Consider the following 19,008-nt stretch of genomic DNA (forward strand, 5'->3'; position numbering starts at 1 on the left):
AATAAGCTCTTGACGTGTGGCTTGTGCTGTGCTCCGTGAACACGTGTGCACCGTGGTTCGTTGTGGTGTGCAGACGTATGCGTAGCACAAACCTAGGAGCTTGGTGGGGAGCCCGGCCATGGCTGCAAACTGAGCCTGCCTTCTCCCTGCAGGAATAACGGAGGAAGAGCGGCAGTTTCTGGCCCCTCCGATGCTGAAGTTCACCAGAAGCCTGTCCATGCCAGACACCTCCGAGGACATCCCGCCCCCACCGCAGTCTGTGCCCCCATCCCCCCCACCCCCATCCCCCACCACCTACAACTGCCCCAAGTCCCCAACCCCAAGAGTCTACGGGACCATCAAGCCAGCATTCAATCAGAACCCCGCTGCCAAGGTGTCCCCCGCGGCTCGCTCGGACACAGTGGCCACGGTGATGAGGGACAAGGGGCTGTACTACCGGCGGGAGCTGGACCGCTACTCCTTGGACTCCGACGACCTCTACAGCCGCAGCGCCGCCGCCCAGGCCAACTTCCGCGCCAAGAGAGGCCAGATGCCAGAAAACCCGTACTCGGAGGTGGGAAGGATCGCGAGCAAAGCCGTGTACGTCCCCGCCAAGCCCGCTCGGCGGAAGGGCATGCTGGTGAAGCAGTCCAATGTGGAGGACAGCCCCGAGAAGACGTGCTCCATCCCCATCCCGACCATCATCGTGAAGGAGCCGTCCACCAGCAGCAGCGGGAAGAGCAGCCAGGGCAGCAGCACGGAGATCGACCCACAGGCACCCGAGCCGCCGGGCCAGCTGCGGCCTGACGACAGCCTGACCGTCAGCAGCCCCTTCGCTGCCGCCATCGCTGGGGCCGTCCGCGACCGGGAGAAGCGGCTGGAAGCCAGGAGGAACTCCCCAGCCTTCCTCTCCACAGACCTGGGGGACGAGGACGTTGGGCTGGGGCCACCCGCTGCCCGGGCAAACCCCTCCAACTTCCCCGAAGAGGTCGGCTTCAGCGAGGAGGATGGCGCCGAGCCGCTTTCATTGCCCACACCGGTGGCACTGCCCAGGGAGCCCGAGAACCACTTTGTGGGTGGTGGTGAGGCTGCAGCTCAGGGGGAGGCCAGCAGGCCGCTGAATTCCACATCCAAAGCCAAGGGTCCCGAGGGCAGCCCCGCAGTGCCCCCCAAGAGCAGCAGTGCAGCCAGCCCCGAGAATTACGTCCACCCGCTCACGGGCCGGCTGCTGGACCCCAGCTCCCCGCTGGCCCTGGCGCTGTCTGCAAGGGACCGAGCCATGAAGGAGTCTCAACAGGGTCCCAAGGGGGAGGCCCCCAAGCCCGACCTCCACAAACCTCTCTACATCGATACCAAAATGCGGCCCAGCGTGGAAGCAGGCTTCCCTCCGGTCACCAGGCAGAACACACGGGGACCCCTGAGGCGGCAGGAGACCGAGAACAAGTTCGAGGCGGAGCTGGGCAAGGACCGCAAGGGCGAGGACAAGAAGCACGCGCTCATCAACATCGTGGACACGTCCCAGCAGAGGTCGGCCGGCCTGCTGATGGTCCACACTGTGGACGCAGCCACCACCGACCACCTGCTGCGGGAAGAGGACGAGAAAGCCGACGTGGAGGCCACGCCAGACCACTCGCTGCCCGAGGGGCCAGAAGGCGCTCCCGAAACCGAAGGTGCTTTACAGATCTCCGCCAGCCCCGAGCCCGCCGCCGCCGTGCCTGGCAGGACCATTGTGGCAGCGGGCTCTGTGGAAGAGGCGGTGATTTTGCCATTCCGCATCCCTCCTCCCCCTCTGGCATCCGTGGATCTGGACGAGGATTTCATTTTTACAGAGCCATTGCCTCCCCCCCTGGAATTCGCAAATAGTTTTGATATCCCCGATGACCGCATCGCTTCTGTCCCTGCTCTCACGGACCTGGTCAAGCAGAAGAAACAGGACGCCTCCCCGTCCCCTTCGTTGAACCCCAGCCAACCAGCCAACTGCGCAGACAGTAAGAAGCCGGCCGGCCTTTCCAACTGCCTGCCCGTCTCCTTCCTGCCGCCCCCCGAGAACTTTGACGTGGTCACGGACTCTGGGATCGAGGAGGTGGACAGCCGGAGCAGCAGCGACCACCATCTCGAGACAACCAGCACCATCTCCACGGTGTCCAGCATGTCCACCCTGTCCTCCGAAGGCGGGGAGAACGTGGACACCTGCACAGTCTATGCAGACGGGCAAGCATTTACGGTGGACAAGCCTCCAGTACCTCCGAAGCCAAAAGTGAAGCCCATAATTCCCAAAAGCAATGCACTTTATCAGGACGCGCTAGTGGAGGAGGACGTGGATAGCTTCGTCATCCCTCCCCCGGCACCCCCGCCGCCGCCGGGCAGCGCCCAGCCTGGGGCCACAAAGGTCACGCCACCAAGGACCTCCAAGTTGTGGGGGGACGTGTCCGAGGTCAGAAGCCCGATTCGCTCAGGCCCAAAGGCAAACGTGATCAGTGAACTGAACTCAATCCTGCAGCAAATGAACCGAGAGAAATCGGCAAAGCCGGGGGAAGGACTGGATTCGCCCACAGGAACCAAGCCTGCCAGCCTTGCTCCAAGGTAAGTCCCACAACTGGCTTAGACGCAGACTGCCCCGTGCCGGCTTTCCTGTCTCGTCCAGTCAGGGCCGACCAGGAAAGGCCCTCGGGGAGCAGCCAGAGTGGACGTGAAGCAGGGAATCCATCAGGCCTTGTGCTGGCCGCACCTGTTACGCACCGTCCACCCCACCCGCCCGGAGTCCAGCACGGCAGAGCACACACCTCGGCCATCCCGGCAGGACGCGGCACTCCCCGAGTCAAGACCTGTATTAAAATGCAGCCACACAGGGCCAGTCCCACCACGGCTCCCAAGAGGAGCTCTGGTCCCTGTGGTTCCACGTCCTCCAGAGCTTTGCCAGGACCCCCTGCGAGGTCATTCCGGAGCCTCGCAGACGCTCAAACCGAGCTCCGCCAGCTGGCGGCAGGGAACAGCCTTGCCAAAGGAGAGCACGTGGGGCGGCGGCCTGCGCGTGCGGTTGCGTGTGCGTGGGTCCTTCTCGCTTCCTCCCACCAGACGGGTTGGAGAGCTGGGGAAGGTGCCAGGTGGTGGCTTCACAAGTGGGCTCAGAGGAGAATGCCCCCCCACCCCCGCCAGCCCTGCCCTCAAGCAGGCATCACGGAAGAGGGCGTCCCCGTCTCCCCAGGGCGACTATTCATGGTTCACGCAGCGTTCAAGGTGCTGCTACCACAGGTGGGGGTTGGGGGGTGAGGGGTCACGTCTAAACGGAGCCAGAAGGCTCTGAGGAGGCAGGCCGTGCCCTACGGCAGGCCCCTCGCGCTCTGCCTAGGGCTCGGGGGTGATTCTCACCAGAGCCGTTCGCTCACCCAGAGCCTCCCCGTGCTGGGCTTTCCTCCCGGGACGCGCTCCGTGCCCTGCCCCGCGCCTCCCTGCCCCGCGCCTCTGTCCACTCCAGGTCTCGTTGCTGTGATCACCGAGTCTCTCTTCATGCTCCCGCCGGACAGGCGTTTGCCTCAAATGTCTCACCCCATTAACCAGCGGCACCCCCTGCGGTGGCGCCGAGAGCCATAGTTCTCCTTCAGCGTGGGTGTAAATAAATGACTCAAATGGCTCACGTTACGCTCGGAGAAATACCGATGGGCCAGTCTTGGTAGAGAGAAGCAGGGCAACACTCCGTCTTTTAATGGACACTCTACCACGAACTGTGACCCCGAGTAACTCTGCCAGCGGAAGAGGCAGTCCGCAGAAAGTCCCCGTTTCTGGCAGACATCTGCACACACGTACCTACAAATACCACATGCTTGGAAGTTTGAAAGGAAAGTCTTAGAACTGGCCAGTGTTGCCCTTTCCCTGTGCGTGAGAATACAGTGCTTTGCTGCTACATCACGTGAGGCACAAGAATGAGCTCTCTTTAGTGCTTCCCATTCTTCCAGAACGCTGGCCCGCGAGTGCAGGGGAGCGGGTACTGACTGTACCCATTCTCCAGAAGTGGGAAGTGGGGCGCAGGGCAGCCGGGCCCCACGCACGGTGGGAGACCGAGCCAGGTCTCAGGCTGAGGGCTTGGCCTGGCGCTTCCCCTCGTGGCCAGTGTCTGAGCTCGGAAGAGTCTGAGGGGGTGACCCAAGGGCTGCTCAGGGCCTAAGCCCCCCTGCCCCGAGCTCTCCCACCCCGATCCAGGGGCTTCTGGATTTCTCGCCACCTCCACTCCCTTCCCAACCGTGTGAGCCCCCCAGGGGCAGGAGACAGAGCCAGTGTCAAGCCGCACGTGTCCCGAGGGCTTCCCCACCTGCGTTTCCCTCAGCGGGAGGGGCCTCAGAGCACCCGTCACCTGGCAGAATCCTGTTGGATTTCTCGAGAACAGCTGCAGGACCACCTCCAAGCGATGCTCCGATGCCAAGCACAGCTACCTCCGGTCTGCTCTGTTATTTATAACCCAGTTCCCTTACGACGAGAACATCAGCCGACATCTATCCAAGCCTCCCCAAACGCTGGGCGTCGCGCAGCACGGGCACTGCTGATGCAGGGCCTGCCATGATCTCCCAGGGACACAAGCAGACTGAAGGTCAGAGAAGCAGAGCGCGTGGTGGGGGCCACCCACCTGAAGGCAGAGACCCAACCTCCACCCAGGGAGCATCTCAGGGTTCGACTCGTGAGCTGTTGTGGGAGCCAGGGATCAGCCTGGAAGGAAGGGGTGGCTGCCCGAGCTGTCTGCAGGGCTGAGATCCACAAGCGCAGGCCACCTGAGCCCACCTGCTTGCCAGAGCCCTTCTCTTTGGTGACCTGGTGGCTGACGGCAGGCCAGGCAGTCGCGAGGCAGCCCCTGGCATTGCTGAGCACCAGGGCCGGCATCTTATTCTCGGCTCTCAGCCAAGGGTGGCACTGAGCTGGCCTGGGCATCTGATGGCCTTGAACCCCAAGGACAAAGAGGAAGGTCATCGCCTTCAAGGCACTACACGGGGCCTTACACCAGCTACTGTGGCTTAACTATTGCACAGCCTCACTGGGCAAAGCCCTAAGCAGCCATGAGGTGTGGCTGTGAAGCTGCTGACAAGAGTGAGGTGGGTGACAACTGCTGGGCCGGGGGCAAGCCTTGGTTGACAGACCTGGGTGTTTGCCCATTTGGAAGCCACCTGCCAAGGTGGCTCACCACTACTTGTGGTCACATCTAGGACCTCAGGCTGGGAGTAGCCCCGGTGGCAAGGGCGCAGACCAACACACGGGGCGGCCTCCTGAGAAGCAGGTTCTCCAGGGAGAGTGAGAAGCGAGCACGCGCACAAACCTTCTCCCCACAGGAACTGTTCTGCTCGCCCGAGAGCTCGAGTTTTGGGGCTCACCGCTTCGGGGTTACCAGCCCCCTTGGCTGCCTCTAGCTACTGAGGCAAGACGCTTCACTTCTCGGTAGAACCCAGGGTGGGACAGGACCCTTGCCCACCTGAGGGAGTGAGGCTCGACCTGAGCCACACAGCTCCTCCCCAGGACCAGAGAGGACACGGGATCTGGAGACGCCCTGCCTACAGCTGGGCTGGCGAGAGTGTGATCGAGAAGTCTTCTGAGCACCAAGGCTGGAGACCCCTCCTCAGCCCCTTGGAGATGCCCCACTGAGCGGGGAGCGCCCTGGCAGCTCTGGGGAAAGCAGTCCTTCCGCTGCCCAGCCCAATCTTTCCAGGAAGTGACCTCATCTTGGAAGAGAAGCAAAGACAGCAGTGGTTTGAGGGCGTCTGCGAGCCCCAGCCCTTCCCGGGAAGCTCTGAGTCAGGAGGGTGGCCGGCCACGCTCCCCTTGGAACAGGCGCCGGCGAATGTGCTACCCACGGCCGCGAGGATGTCCTTCCCACGCGCGCTTTCTCCTCTTCAAAGCCCTTTGGCGATCTGCGTCCCCTGAGGATTTCGTGGTGATGGTGGAGGGCTCTGCATCAGCGGCTTCCTTCCCCCTTCTGGAGCACTTGGTGTTATGCCTGAAGTCATGGGGCCCAGTGCAGCCCCGCCCACGTCCGCGGGAGCTGGGGGGCGGGGGGGCGGGGGGCAGAGCTAGGAAGCCGTTCCTGACACTCCGTTCCTGAGCCTGGAAGCCTGGCCCAGCCCAGGGCCTCCTGAATCCCCGGCCAGGAGTCCCCAAGTGCTGTTTTGTAGGGACCCAGGGCCAGCCCTGAGGGTGGAGAGTAGCGGGAGGGACACACTCCCACAGAGGCCTGGGCCCTCGGAAGCTGGGCAGCGGACACGAAGTTAGCAGTGCCTCTCCCACGCCAGGGGCCGTGCTGAGCCTCGGGGCTCGTCCCTGCTCCGGAAGACATTCTAGGCCTCTCCTCCATGGGCAGCTGCACTCTCAAGGGGGAAGACGGACAGGAAGTAAGAAACAGGAGAAATCCAAGCACATCAGTGCGACGAAGGAACGGGGCTGATTCCCAAGCCCAAGTGAACATGGGCAGGAAGAAGGTGACAGTCTGTCCTTAAGAAAGTGACCTTGATCAAGTAAATAAATAAAATCTTTAAAAAAATAAAAAGAAAGAAAAGAAAGTGACCTTGGAATGACTGGAAATACAAAAAGAAGCCAGGTGTGTGGACAGCCAGGAGTGGGGCATCCCAGGCACAGGGACAGGGGCACAAAGCCTGGAGGCCAGAAGGTGCTTGCCCTGCCAAGGGAGGCCTGGCAGGTCTTGGAGGCAGGAGAGCAGGATTGTGTGCATCCCGCGAGAAGGTGGCCGCCCCAGGCTTGTGTGACCTGACCGTGTCACAGTTACCGGCAGCCACCCAGCACAGCAGCTCTCAGGGTGGCACAGGGGCCCTTCGCCGGCTGGGCGGGGTCCGTGGGCAAGGCTGGGGGGCCTGCGCTCCGTAGACCAAGGGGCAGATTCAAAGGCCACGGGTCTCGGGAACCCGAACGGCAACTCCCTCTGCCCGACGTCGGCATCTTGACTGGCAGCCCAGACAACCCAGACGTCGTTTCCAGAGCAAGACAGATGCGCTGCTCTGCGTCCAGCGCTTCCGTGGCCACACAGTCAGTCTTGTTTTCATCCTGTGTGTGCCGGGGGGAGAGAGCAGTGGACGTAAGCTAGTGGGGCACCCCCTTCAGCTTCTCTCCAGAGGGTACAGGATCTGCCAGATCCCAAAGCCCCTCCGGCTCTTCCCGGCCTGGCCTCCACCTCCTGGGGGCCCAGATGGGCTCGGGGGAGGAAAGCCATCCTCCTCGGCCTCACAGAGCCAGACCCTGCATCCGCCCTCGCCTGGCTGGTGCCTCCAGCGCCTCCCCAGCTCTGCAGAATTATCATGAGAGCCTCTTGGCTTTAAAATCAATCAATTTGGGTTGTTAAAAAATTATCTCCACCCAGCTGGTCCCAAAGCACGGACTTCAAAGCTAACTCAGTAATAGAAGCTGCGGAAGCACATTCCCTTAAGCTCAACACCGTCACGGGGTTTTTACCATTTCACGGCCCCCAACCGATACGGGAACGTCTGCGAACGGAAGTGTAGATAATTGGGCGAGTGCTATGCACAGGACATCGTGAAATGGGCTCTCGGTGTGTTGCCTTGTAGACAGTGCTGGAGGAGGGTCATTCCAGTCCAGCCACAGCCTTCCCCAGTGCTCGCCCCGTGGCCAATCACAAGTGTGGCTCTTAGGTTCTCACTTCCCTGTCTGGATTTTAAGATTGATCAGCGGGAGCATGTCAGGGTGCAGCTCCCTGAAAACAGGGTGCCTCCCTGACCGGCTTGGATGTGGACGTTCTGACAGGAGGACCCGGGCTCCTGATGGACCCAAGACACCCACCACACTCCCAGTCCCTTGAGGTGCCAATTGGGCCACAAGCTAAACAGTCCCCACCCCCCACTAAGGCAACACTGACGCCGCACACATCTGTGGGCCGAGGCCCCCGGCGGTGCTCAGGGCCCGTGGCAGCCGTGAGGACTGGGCAGCAGACACCGACACCGCCCAGGCGAGGATCCAGGGAGACACACTGGTGGCAGTGCTCAGGCCTCAGGCCAGCGTGGGAATGGCTCGGTTGCCCTCCGACCTCCCCTGTCCAGGGCCACTTCATAGGAGCACTTGAGCAGTAAGGACCATGTCCACACAAGAAACCCCTGGTAACTAAACCACAGAAGTGGGACTGGGCATGCTGGGGCAGTCTCGTGCCAGACGTGTTCAGAGCTGCTGCCCAGCGCGGGAGCAGAACAACAGACACATCCAGCCGGCGTCACCCAGCAGCCGCTGGCCCGCATTCAGGGGCCGTCCGAGAGCCAGAGGGGATCTGTAAACACACTGAAAAAGCCACTGGAATCTGCCTGCCCCCACCCCAGTTAACTGCTTCTGGCTAATGAAATAACGAGCGTCTCTGAGAGTCAGTCAGCTCAATTCTTGCTTGAATTGTGTTTCCATATGGATTAGACTGAAAAGGCAGCACAGCGAGTGCTGATCCAAGACCGCGTGTGTGCGCGTGCGTGTGTCTGTGTCTAAATCAGGGCGACAGATTCCTGCACGTTCCGCCCGGGGACCCAGTGGCTGCTTAGCAACGTCCCGATCTCTGGAGCCAGGAGGACCCGGTGAATAATGCCAGTGTGAGGAACCCAGGAAAGCGAGCTGCCGAGGAGGAGGGCAGCTGGGCCAGCCCACGAGGGCCTTTGCTCGGCTTCTTAGGCTCTCTGGTGGTCCTTTTCCGTGGCGACTTCCCAGCAGCCCCAAGGGCGTGGCCAGATCCGGGGTGTCCCCTCCCCACCCTGCCCCATGATTAGCTGCCAGGCGTCCAGGTACAGACCTGAAGCAGAGCACAGGGACCTGCGGGGCCCCTTCCCCCACCAGGAACGCTGACTTAGACTTGCCAGGCCACAGAAGACAAAGGACGACTCGGGAGCCCTCAGCAAGGTCTCAGCGACGAGCGTGTCCTCTGAGGTCTGGGGTCCTCATGCTCGCGCCAGGCTCTCCCTGGGTAATTTTCTTCTTTACGCTCACATTATCCCAAGCCAGGGAAGGCGGAGTCGGGAATTTCCCATTCTAAACATGAGCGGGACGCCCGTATTCATCTTCCGGTCTGGCCAGCGAGGCGGACTGCCCTGTGCCTGCATCCTCGGCCACAAAGGGACCAGCCTCGTAGGTTCTCAGCTGATGTCTGTAGCCCCGCTTTCATTTCATCCATCGAAAAAAGCTTCTTTTTAAATTTTAATTAATTTTCCAGTGTTGTCTCAAGCCATTCCATTCTGTTATTTTCATGTGCTCTCGTGATGGGCGTTCACAGAAGAGGGTCATGCTGAACAGAAGTAAGTGCCACTCGCAAAAACGCCTTGATCTCTGGTGTGTGCTGCTGTCCCCCTCTGCTGCCCACCAGTGTGTTTGGAGAGCCTTCTCTTTTTTCCAACAACAAACACAGCTACCTGCAAGACTTTCCTTTCTAAATAAATAAACAAACAAACCATCCCAGCTACCTGGGGATGGTTGGGGTGTTTCCAGAGGGAGGACGGTGCTGACAGCCGTGCTCTGACTCAAAGGTGCCCACTGTTCAGTATGGCCCGGGCTTGGGGGGCCCCTCCCCAACTGTGTTGCCCCAGGGGGTCCACCCAGAGTCAAGGGCACGGGCACTGGCACCATGCAGTATCACCTCCGGAAAAAGCACACCAGGACTCTTACAATAAAGCAAGACCTGAGCAAAGGTGCTCTTGTAATTTACGCGCTTTACAAAACACTCGTCTCTTCCCCAGAGCTTCTAGGCCCTAATTAACAGCTCAGATGCCTCCAGATGGAGTGGCTTTGTGCCTACTCATGGTTTCATTTCAGCCATCTTAACTTAATTGTTCTATCAAAGCAGAACCAATCAGTCTTCCCGAAACAGAGGTGCCCGAGTGCTGTGGCGTGGACAGAGAGGGCGCAGGCCACCACGCTGGGCGTCCCACAGCACTCCCTGCCAGCCTGCGCCTCGGCCCAAGCTGGAAGTGGATGGGGCTTCCCACCCAGCTTGAGCAGCAAAACACGCAGGTTTCTCCTTAAACCTTTGCTGCGCCCACCCCTCTCTCTCAAGAACCTGACCAAGATCCCAGAGGTGCTGGCTCCCCGCCCCTGCAGCTGGCACCACCAGGGCTCCTACTTCTAGATTCCGAGTAACCGACCCTGGCCGTGGTCGAGGGGCTGCCTTTAGCGGCCAGCATCACCCGTCCACCAGAAACCAGCACCCACAGCCCGGAGGTTCCTGACGGAAGTCTCCTGCTCGTACCGGATCCCACAAGAGGCATGCGGCCCTCCGGGAAGCTGCATGAGGACACTCGGGGGTGGCCGTCCCTGGCCCAGTCGCATCCACCTGCCCCTGGAAGTGCTTGTGTCAGGACCGAAGCGCGAGTCTGCCCATGTCCCTCGATCCACACTCGCGTATCCCATCCTTGAAGCGGCCAGGCCTGCCATCGGGTGCAGAAGTGTCACAAGCTTGGGGACAGCCAGGTAGCCGGCTGGGGCTTGTACCCACTTGCCTGTCAGTGGCAGAGGAAACAAAGAGTGCCAAAGAAAAGCTAGGGCAGAGGAAGGGCCAACCGGGCCTGGTGCCCAGCTCAGCCCTCCGTGTACAGAGACACCCCCCCACCACAGCCCCTGTCGCGCCCACCACGGCAGCACCCGTGTGGCTCTTCGCGTGCTCCCGAGCACAGCCTGCCCCCACCCGCCTCCCCTGGGAGGGAGAGGAGCCGTACCACGTGTGAAGACCAGGAGACCCACAGGCTAGAACGTGCCTTCGCTGGTACTGCCCAGAGCCAGGCCTGACGCTCCTCAAGTCCAGGTATCGGGGAGGAACCACGATAGGAGAGATCCTTCTGGAAGGGGATAGGTGGTCTGTCCACATTCACATGAATGAGCCCAACAGGAAAACACAACGCCGACTCCTGCCACCCCCCCTCCCCGACTGGCTGGGGCTGCTTGGGCTGTGGTGCGGACGTGCTTTCAGTGCGCAGGCAGCAGAGAAGAGCGCAAACCAGAGCCCAGAGGTGTGGCTGTTCCATTTCGGGTGGAAAGCCTGCCGTGGGCCCTGGCCAGAACTAGGGAGGAGCAGAGACCAGAGACGTCCCTGGCACCAAGACTCCGTCTCCTCCCTTCAGCCTTCTCCGGGGGCCAGTCAAGGCCAAACCTCAGAGGCACAAGTGTACCCCCACTCTGACTGCTTGGGCTTCACCTGCCCTGCCGGAGCAGGAAGGACACGGGGGGCTCCAAGATCTCCCCTGGCCGCCTGGGAGAACGGCGGTCCTTTCAGATTCCTGCCTTCCGGTGAGGGTCGTACACACGCACAGCTCCCACACTGCCTTCGTGCGGGGAGAGGAAACACGTTCGCGCGCCCGCTCCATTCCGCCACCCACGGCCCCGCCGACCCCGGACAAATTCACCGCAGGGCCGGGTTAGCCCTTTGGGTCAGTAGAGACTGCGCTTTGGCCAATTACTGCTCGTTCGCAGGGTCCGTGGATGGAAAGCTTCATCAAACCCCGAGTGCCCCCAAGTGGGTGTGGGCCTCCCCACTCACGGCAACTGGGCCGGCTACAAGGGCCCTTCCCTGCGCTTGACCTTTCAAGCTGAAAAGCCCAAGGCCCGACAGGCGGTTAAGAGGGAGGGTCTCTCCCCAAGGCTGCTCTGCCTTCTCCACCCCGAAACGGAGACCAAAGTAGTCCTTTCCTCTTACGGGTGATGTACTGGTGACGTCACCAGCCACAGCTCACCCAGGGAACAGAACCTCATGCAGGCCCCGTCCTCATGTCTTCGAGTGAGCCCTCAGCAGTGCCTCCCCGCCCGTGCCGGTCTGGCGCGCCCTGCTCGCACGGCGCAGGCCCAGGCCCCCCCAACCCCGCCACCAACCCGGCCAGGTGGCGGCCCTTGCGTGGGGCCAGGTGAGTAGGTGGCCTTGGTGTGCTGTGGTGTCTTCTCCAAACTCTGGCTCCTGCTCCCCTCCTCACTGCCCTGGTCCTGGCATGGCAAGTCATCTGCTCACTGCCAGCGCGGCCGCCTTTAGAGTGTCCCTCTGCCCCCGCCCGCCCCGGCGCCCTTGGCGGTTGGCATCCCGCTGACCCGGACCGCGACCCGGCTTGTGACTGTTGTCTCTGTTGTTGCTGTTTCAGAAGTCCAGAGGTCATGAGCACCGTCTCAGGGACGCGGAGCACGACGGTGACCTTCACGGTTCGCCCGGGGACCTCGCAGCCCATCACTCTGCAGAGCCGGCCTACGGACTTTGAGAGCAGGACCTCAGGAACAAGACGTGCCCCAAGCCCTGTGGTGTCGCCAACAGAGCTGAGCAAAGAGATCCTGCCCGCCCCCCTCTCTGCTGCTGCTGCCACTCCTTCTCCCACTCTCTCAGAGGTCTTCAGCCTTCCAAGCCAGCCCCCATCTGGGGACCTGTTTGGCTTGAACCCGGCGGGCCGCAGCAGGTCGCCATCCCCCTCAATACTGCAACAGCCAATCTCAAATAAGCCTTTTACGACTAAGCCTGTGCACCTGTGGACTAAACCAGACGTGGCGGATTGGCTGGAAAGTCTAAACTTGGGTGAGCATAAAGAGACCTTCATGGACAATGAGATTGATGGCAGTCACCTACCAAACCTTCAGAAGGAAGACCTAATAGATCTCGGGGTGACTCGGGTCGGGCACAGGATGAACATAGAAAGGGCTTTGAAACAGCTGCTGGACAGATAAGGGTGGCTGCTCTGTACCTTCACAGACTCCTTGTTATAAGTAGAGATGGGCTTCTACTGAAATATTTGGGCAGCCAAGCATGGTCTGCGAGCACCAACCCCACTCCACGGGTGTGTCTCCTGGTACCCAAAGAAATGCCGAGTGTGTCCAGGTGTGGCTGAGCGAAGGCCTTGAAACGCCCCCAATCTCCATGTGGGCTTCCCGGGCTGTTTCTGTGCAGCAGGGGACACGGGGAGGGAGTTCTGCACCACAAGGGAGAGGCCCGGCTTGCCTCCCAGCATGCAGGTGACCTCACGATGCCACGCCCCGGGGACGCCCCTGTCGACTTAGCACGGGACCCTCGCTCTTGCAGACACCAGTGTCCTCTAGATGCCTCCTGAGACCTCCCTCTGCTTTCCGGGCAGCTGTCACCACCCCAGGCCCGCCGCAGTCTGTGGCCTCCGGGAGGGTTCTCAATGCTCACTTGCTCCTTTCTTTCCTCTACTTCGCTTGCGGTAAAACACCCCAGAGTAATCTGTCCGGTGCCCCTTCTTGGGCCCGAAAGGTAGAGAATCTTTTTTTCCTCTGGATTCATTACCCCATCTCCTCCTGCGAGGTGCGTCCGTGGTTCTTCGGCCATGAAGCTCTTGGCAGTGGTGGGGAGTCTAAATGGGATCGTGCCCAGCTTTGCATAGCTTGCTTGCTTGCTTTCTGCAAATCTATTAGCATAATTCCAAAGTGGCCAAACAGATGTCACATGGAGTTAGTCAAAGCACAAAGTCACGATTCCAAGGAGGAGGGGAGACCTGGCCACGGGAAGCAGCCAGTGTGCAGCGGCCTGGGTCCCGAGTCTCCTCGAGGGGAAGAGCAGTGAGTCATCTGCCAAGAGTGTCTCCAGGACGGTGAGAAAGGGATTCTCTGCCTTTCACGACATTTTTTTTAAACTGCAAGTGTGCTGCATTCTGCAAAGATCAGAGCAGGTGAGCGTCCACCTTACACACGAGGGCGGGACACGAGGTGAACGGGGGGGGCTCGTGCCGCGGCAAAGGAGACCGCATCTTCCCCGGGAGCTGGTGAGGCGCCACGATGTCAGTTCCCAGCCCGGCCCGGGTGAGCATCTCTGCCGAGACAGCCCCTCTGCTCTCTGAGGCCAGGGAAGATGGTACTTGGGGGCCCTCCCCCTTTGTCTCCAACTGTCCGCACAGCCCACCAGTTTGTCCTACAACAGGCTTCTTGAGCACACGGAGGGTATGGCGTCTAGACCGGACTCAGGGTTTAGAACACACGGGGGGCTGCAGGGCGAGGGGGCAGGCAGACAAATGAACAAAGGCCAGCCAGGAAGGCTTCCCCGGGCTGCACCAGGCCCCTCCCACGAGGCTTTTCTGGGCTGTGCCTGTTCTCCTCCCTGGAGTCCCCTCACCAGTAACATTACCTCCAGCTTCCAAGGGAGGTTGCCGCCTGCCCAGGGGCCACCAGACATCCAGCCAGGCTTCTAGCACATTCTCCCACACTTGGAAGGAACTCGAACCGCAGGTTTTGGCTTTTATTATGATTTCAGAACTAGTCTAGCCCATCTCTAATTATAAAAACATGATTTTTTTTTTCCTTTCTTTTCTTTATGCTCACAATCAAGTGTCTGATTAGGTCTGGAACAGCTCTAGAATGAACACATAAAATTTAGCAATTTAAAATCTCTTTCTTTACTGCAAGTTTAAATAGTTGTACAGATAGTTTATAAGCACAATATTTTAAGAAAAAAAAAAGTGGCTGGTCTACTCGGCAGCCTTTGTGCCACTTCAGTGCTAGAAAGTTAAAGAAAAAAAAAACTTTTGTGATTTAATAATACTATTTCTGTGGGATTATAAAAGTATGACCTTTTTAAATCAACCTTATTTGGATGCATCTGAACCAGCAGAGCTGTGTTATATTTTCTATCTTTGCTAGAACTTCGTCATCGAAGGACAGTTACTTCTTCAAAAGTGGTTACGATTCACAACGCAGCAGTTTCTCCAAAAACAAACATGCATCACCCACACACACAACACACACACGCGCGCAAACTTTTTCCAGCCAAATGCCCCTGAATCGGAAACTGAGTTTTGGACCTTCCTCTGTTCCACACCCTTCTGCAGGGCAATCTGTATCTGAGAATGCCCCGATCCAACGTGAAATCAATTGAATGTGAAGGCGCTTCTGTCCCACGCACCTGCGATCCCACGGTCGTGGGGTGCACCCGGGACGAACAGGTGGCCTGCTGAGGCCACCTGCGAGTGTTCAGAAAACGAAAAGGTGGTGGCTGGGCCATTATTTGTCTTCCATTTGGTGATAGAGCAAAATCCAGTCAGTGCACCGCTCACCCTGGCTTTTCCCTCCTCTGCCTACTGCCCGGCATTACCTCCGCGCTCCGTGCCAGGCGACACCCAGCATGAGAGCAAGCGCAGGACGGGAAGGCGCTGCTAGGATGCCACCTGGTGGCTTCAGGTTCACTGGACTCTGGCTGCCACGCCCTTTCTTAGAGAGCTGTCCAGCCACGGGCAACTTATCTGAAGCAAGCAGACTGCACGACAAAAAAAAAAAAAAAAAAAACCAGGCAGTCACTTATTTTTGCCTTGTCTTATTCTAGAAAAGTCACAGGACCCCGCAGAACCCGCACTGACCAACAGAGTAACACATGTTGCCAAGATGAACCCATCTCTAGCCCTATTCGATGGTGTTGCTACAGAAAGCAATACTTCCTCCGGGACCGCCGCCCGCTGCTCTCCCCCACCCCCCCGACAGGTTAGGACCAGGCCCTATCCCATGACCCCCTCAATGGTGGGACACGAATCAAACTGCTCATATAAAGATCATGTTAATACTATTCTGGGTTTTAAGATCAACTTTTGTTATCTACTGTAATTTAAATAAATTGCATTTCCATGCCTAGTGTCTGTAACATTGTGTATGCGAAACCAAACTCTCCAGCTGTAAGCCCTGAACCCCCCGCGGAGACGCCCGGTCCAGGGGCTCCGCCACATTCTAGGTCAGCTCATGTACTACAGACTGACGCAGTGTGACTGTTGACCTGCTGAACTCTACATATCACAAAGTGGGTTATTTGTGGTACTTCAGTTAGTAAAATGGGGATTTTTTTTTTTTTCTGAGTTAACTGAACAAGCAAGCATTACCAGGTGATCCGGCAATGACTTTGTGTGTGTGGGCCACAAATACGGATTTTTTTTTTCCCATTAACAAATTTTTTTTTTGTTTTTTTGGAAACTAATATGTTTCACACTATGGTTTGTGTAACTTGTGTTCGCATTATCTGTGTTGCTGTTACTTTTGTGCTTTTATTCCTTTTAAACTTTATTTTAAAGAACAAAACAAAACAAAACAAAAACCAAGCTCCTGTAACGTGCACTTCCTCCTGATCCTTCAATCTCTTGTACGGCAACCAAAATTACTGTAAGAAAAATAAACATGCGATTGCACTAAGGGTGTGGCTCTGATTGCACACAGTGAAAGCCGTCTGCGTGAGCCCGGAGTTGCCGACTTGCAATCTGACGCAGGCTCTTTGAACGTCATCACCTCTGTACCTCCGTGAGGCTGACGAGGTACCTCCCTTCTTCAAAGAGTAAGAGCCCTCCCTTCATGGAGCTCGTCCGCCTGGGCTCCCTCCCCTCACGGCACGGACGGAAGCACGCACAATTTCAGAGCCGTGTGCGTGTCAGTGCGCACGTCTGCGCGCTCTCCTGGAAGAGCCCAGCTGAGGCCTGGCCTTCCTTTGGTTTGGGATGGAAGTGAGGGTGGCGCCGAGGGGGTCCCCTGCGCCCCCACCTGCTTGTCATCTTCCCGCCAGGCTGTGGGGTTGCAGAGCCGGGCGGCCTCTCTGGTTAACGTGCAGCCAGCCACATTTTGGTCAGCAAGTAGGCACTGAGGCTTGGGGCAAGAGAATTTGTGTCTTTTGGCTGAGAACTGAGCCAGAAAGACATGGGCTATCCCTTTGTCTGTAGAGAAGTATGTTTTAAACACTGAACCTCATCTCTGGTCTCATCGATGAATACCTGATGTCCTTAGTCCCCGGCCAGTGGCCGCTATGTGGGCGCGCGCTCCACTCAAACAGCAGCTGCTGTGTTTCTGTGTCCAGGAAAAGTCTGAATCCTCCTATCCGGCCTCGTTCACCCCCCCTTAGGCCCCCCGCCTCACTGTCCGGTGGTCTCTCCCAGACTTAGCCACCTCCATCACCTCCAACGGTTTCTTCTAGACCGCTTCTGGGAAAATGTACCAGTTTGTCCTAAGGAAAAAGATGGAAGACTTTTTTTTTGACTTGTACTTTCTTTGAGGCGTGTTACCAGCCAGGGCACTGGAGCATCTGTCTGTGCTTGTAGCTGTCCGTGTACCCAGGGAATAGGTGGAAATCCCACGGCACCTGGGGGAGCACAGCGCGACTGTGCTGGGGGCAGCCGCGCTCCGTGGGGACCCGGGTCATTCCCAAATCTGGCCCTCTGACGCCAGCAGGCCCGACCGCTTCAGTTTCCAGTCCACACTGTATCCATGATTTTCTTTCTTTACTGTTCTTGTAACATGTGTCTGCATTTCAGTCTTTATTGTTCTGTGTTTAAAATGACAACAATCACTGTCCATTGCTTCTACTCTGGAACTCTGTTTATAGCAATTCTGAAACTTTAATATGAGCCTTCAAATAAATACAGAAATGAAAAAAAGGAAAAAAAATAAAGTGTGTGCCTTGGGTGTTTTGAACCTGATCTGCATAAAACCATATTGTATTCAAATGCTGTATATTTAATGAAAGGATAAATATACCTTCACTGTATTAATGTAGCTGATAAAATAGTTCTAGTGCCTTGTTTTCTGAACTGAGAAGCCCATATCAATGCACAACGTAAAGTAAAAACCGATTCAAGAACTGAAATGTTGAGAAGACGTACACGTGATTCTGAGGCCTCCATCCTAAGACTGTGGAACGCACACAGTCGCTTAAACAATAAAGAGAAAATTGAAATAAGACTGTGTTATCAGTTGATTTTCCATCAGAAGGGCTCTCTGCTCTACCACCAGCAGTGTTCTCGCTGACTTAACACAGAGTGTGTGAGTCCCCAAGTCGGAGAAGGGCATCCTGGCAGGCGTCCTGGGCAGCCGCCTGCCTCCCTGGTGGCGTGTTGCCCCGGCAGCACTTGGTGGGCGGCTTCTCAGAGTCAGCAGTGTTGACCGTTCTCAGATTTTGTTAAAAATTAACCAAATACTTGTTGCTAGTGACTGAGGTCTCTCATCCCAGAACTATTTGCAACGTTTACAAATGAAAGACACGCCAGTACACAGTCCATTTCTCTTGGAAAAGAAAAATGATATAGGAGTACCCGAATTCTGGCCCAACGGTGCTACATTCCCTGTGCCACAAGTTATGCGAGGGCCTTGGTCATCTTAGAAGCTGTCTGGGGTATAGAGAGCATGGCAGGAGCCGCCACCCTGCCTTTGGGGCCACAGTCATCACAGCCCGAGTGGGAGTGGGGGACGGCTCAGCTAGTCGAGAGGCACAGAGGCACCCTGTGCTGTGTCCACTGCCATGTCTCTGGGCTCTCTGCCAAACACGTGTCTTGGGGAGAAGACCTTCACAGGCTGTATCTGCTTATTTCAGAAGACTAGCATCAGTGCTGCTGTGTACCCGGCCAAAGTCAATTGGAGATCCAAACTTACTCATTTCAGGCCACAAATGTAGCCGAGAATCTGAACAAGGTGGTTTGGGAGAGACAGTGGGGTTTCCTGGGGGTCCCCATTCCACATGGCGCTGCCGCCTTGGCTGGAAGCATGTATGTGTCCCGAGTCACAGGGGTGTGCCCAGTGCCAACTGTAGCCACCAGACAATGTGGACGGGCAGGCAAGTCCTGGGCCCCATAGGCGATGAGAACCAGAGAAATCTCAGGCTGGCCTTCAGGGCAGCCAGGAGAACGGGTCTGAGTGCAAAGACAGCTGATCTCAGCTACATCTGGTGGCAGCACACCTGTCCTCTGCTCCTAGCCATCGAGCCTTCCTGCCACTGCCTGCTCGTAGTCTGTCTTGCCAAGGAGCTTACAGGTACTTATGTGTGTTCTTCAAACCCCAGGGCCCAGAGAGCAGGAGGAAAGCACAGCAGAAGGCAGAGGTCAGATTATTTCCATGCATGGTCCCAAGAGGTATCCCAAGCTAGAAATAACAGTACATCTCCCAGGGGCACTTGACGCGGCACCCACTGAGTGTCCAACAGCCCTGCGGTAGACACGGAAAGCCCCGGTTTATAGGAAGTGAAGTCTTGCCAAGGTCCACAATGACAGCAGAACCGGGGTTTGCTGTGGAACCTCCAGGGCTACACCCACCGGCAGGGAAGAAAACCCCCATCAGGCGCCCTAGAACTGCTGGTGG

At 57.9% G+C, this 19,008-nt stretch overlaps 1 protein-coding gene across 9 annotated transcripts in view; it reads left to right on the forward strand.

Moving 5' to 3' along the window:
• The window catches only part of SHANK2 (SH3 and multiple ankyrin repeat domains 2), a 453,945-nt gene extending 437,858 nt beyond the window's left edge, over positions 1 to 16,087 (forward strand). For all 9 annotated transcript variants that reach the window (XM_059399020.1, XM_059399024.1, XM_059399027.1 and 6 more), the window contains 2 exons: positions 153 to 2,562; positions 12,063 to 16,087. In XM_059399020.1, coding sequence (XP_059255003.1) covers positions 153 to 2,562; positions 12,063 to 12,633 — 2,981 coding nt within the window. In that variant the 3' untranslated portion in view covers positions 12,634 to 16,087. The remainder of the gene's footprint in view (positions 1 to 152; positions 2,563 to 12,062) is intronic.
• Positions 16,088 to 19,008: the final 2,921 nt, after the last annotated feature.

This window comes from Mustela nigripes, chromosome 1 (assembly GCF_022355385.1).
Source record: "Mustela nigripes isolate SB6536 chromosome 1, MUSNIG.SB6536, whole genome shotgun sequence".
In the NCBI taxonomy this organism is placed as follows: domain Eukaryota; kingdom Metazoa; phylum Chordata; class Mammalia; order Carnivora; family Mustelidae; genus Mustela; species Mustela nigripes.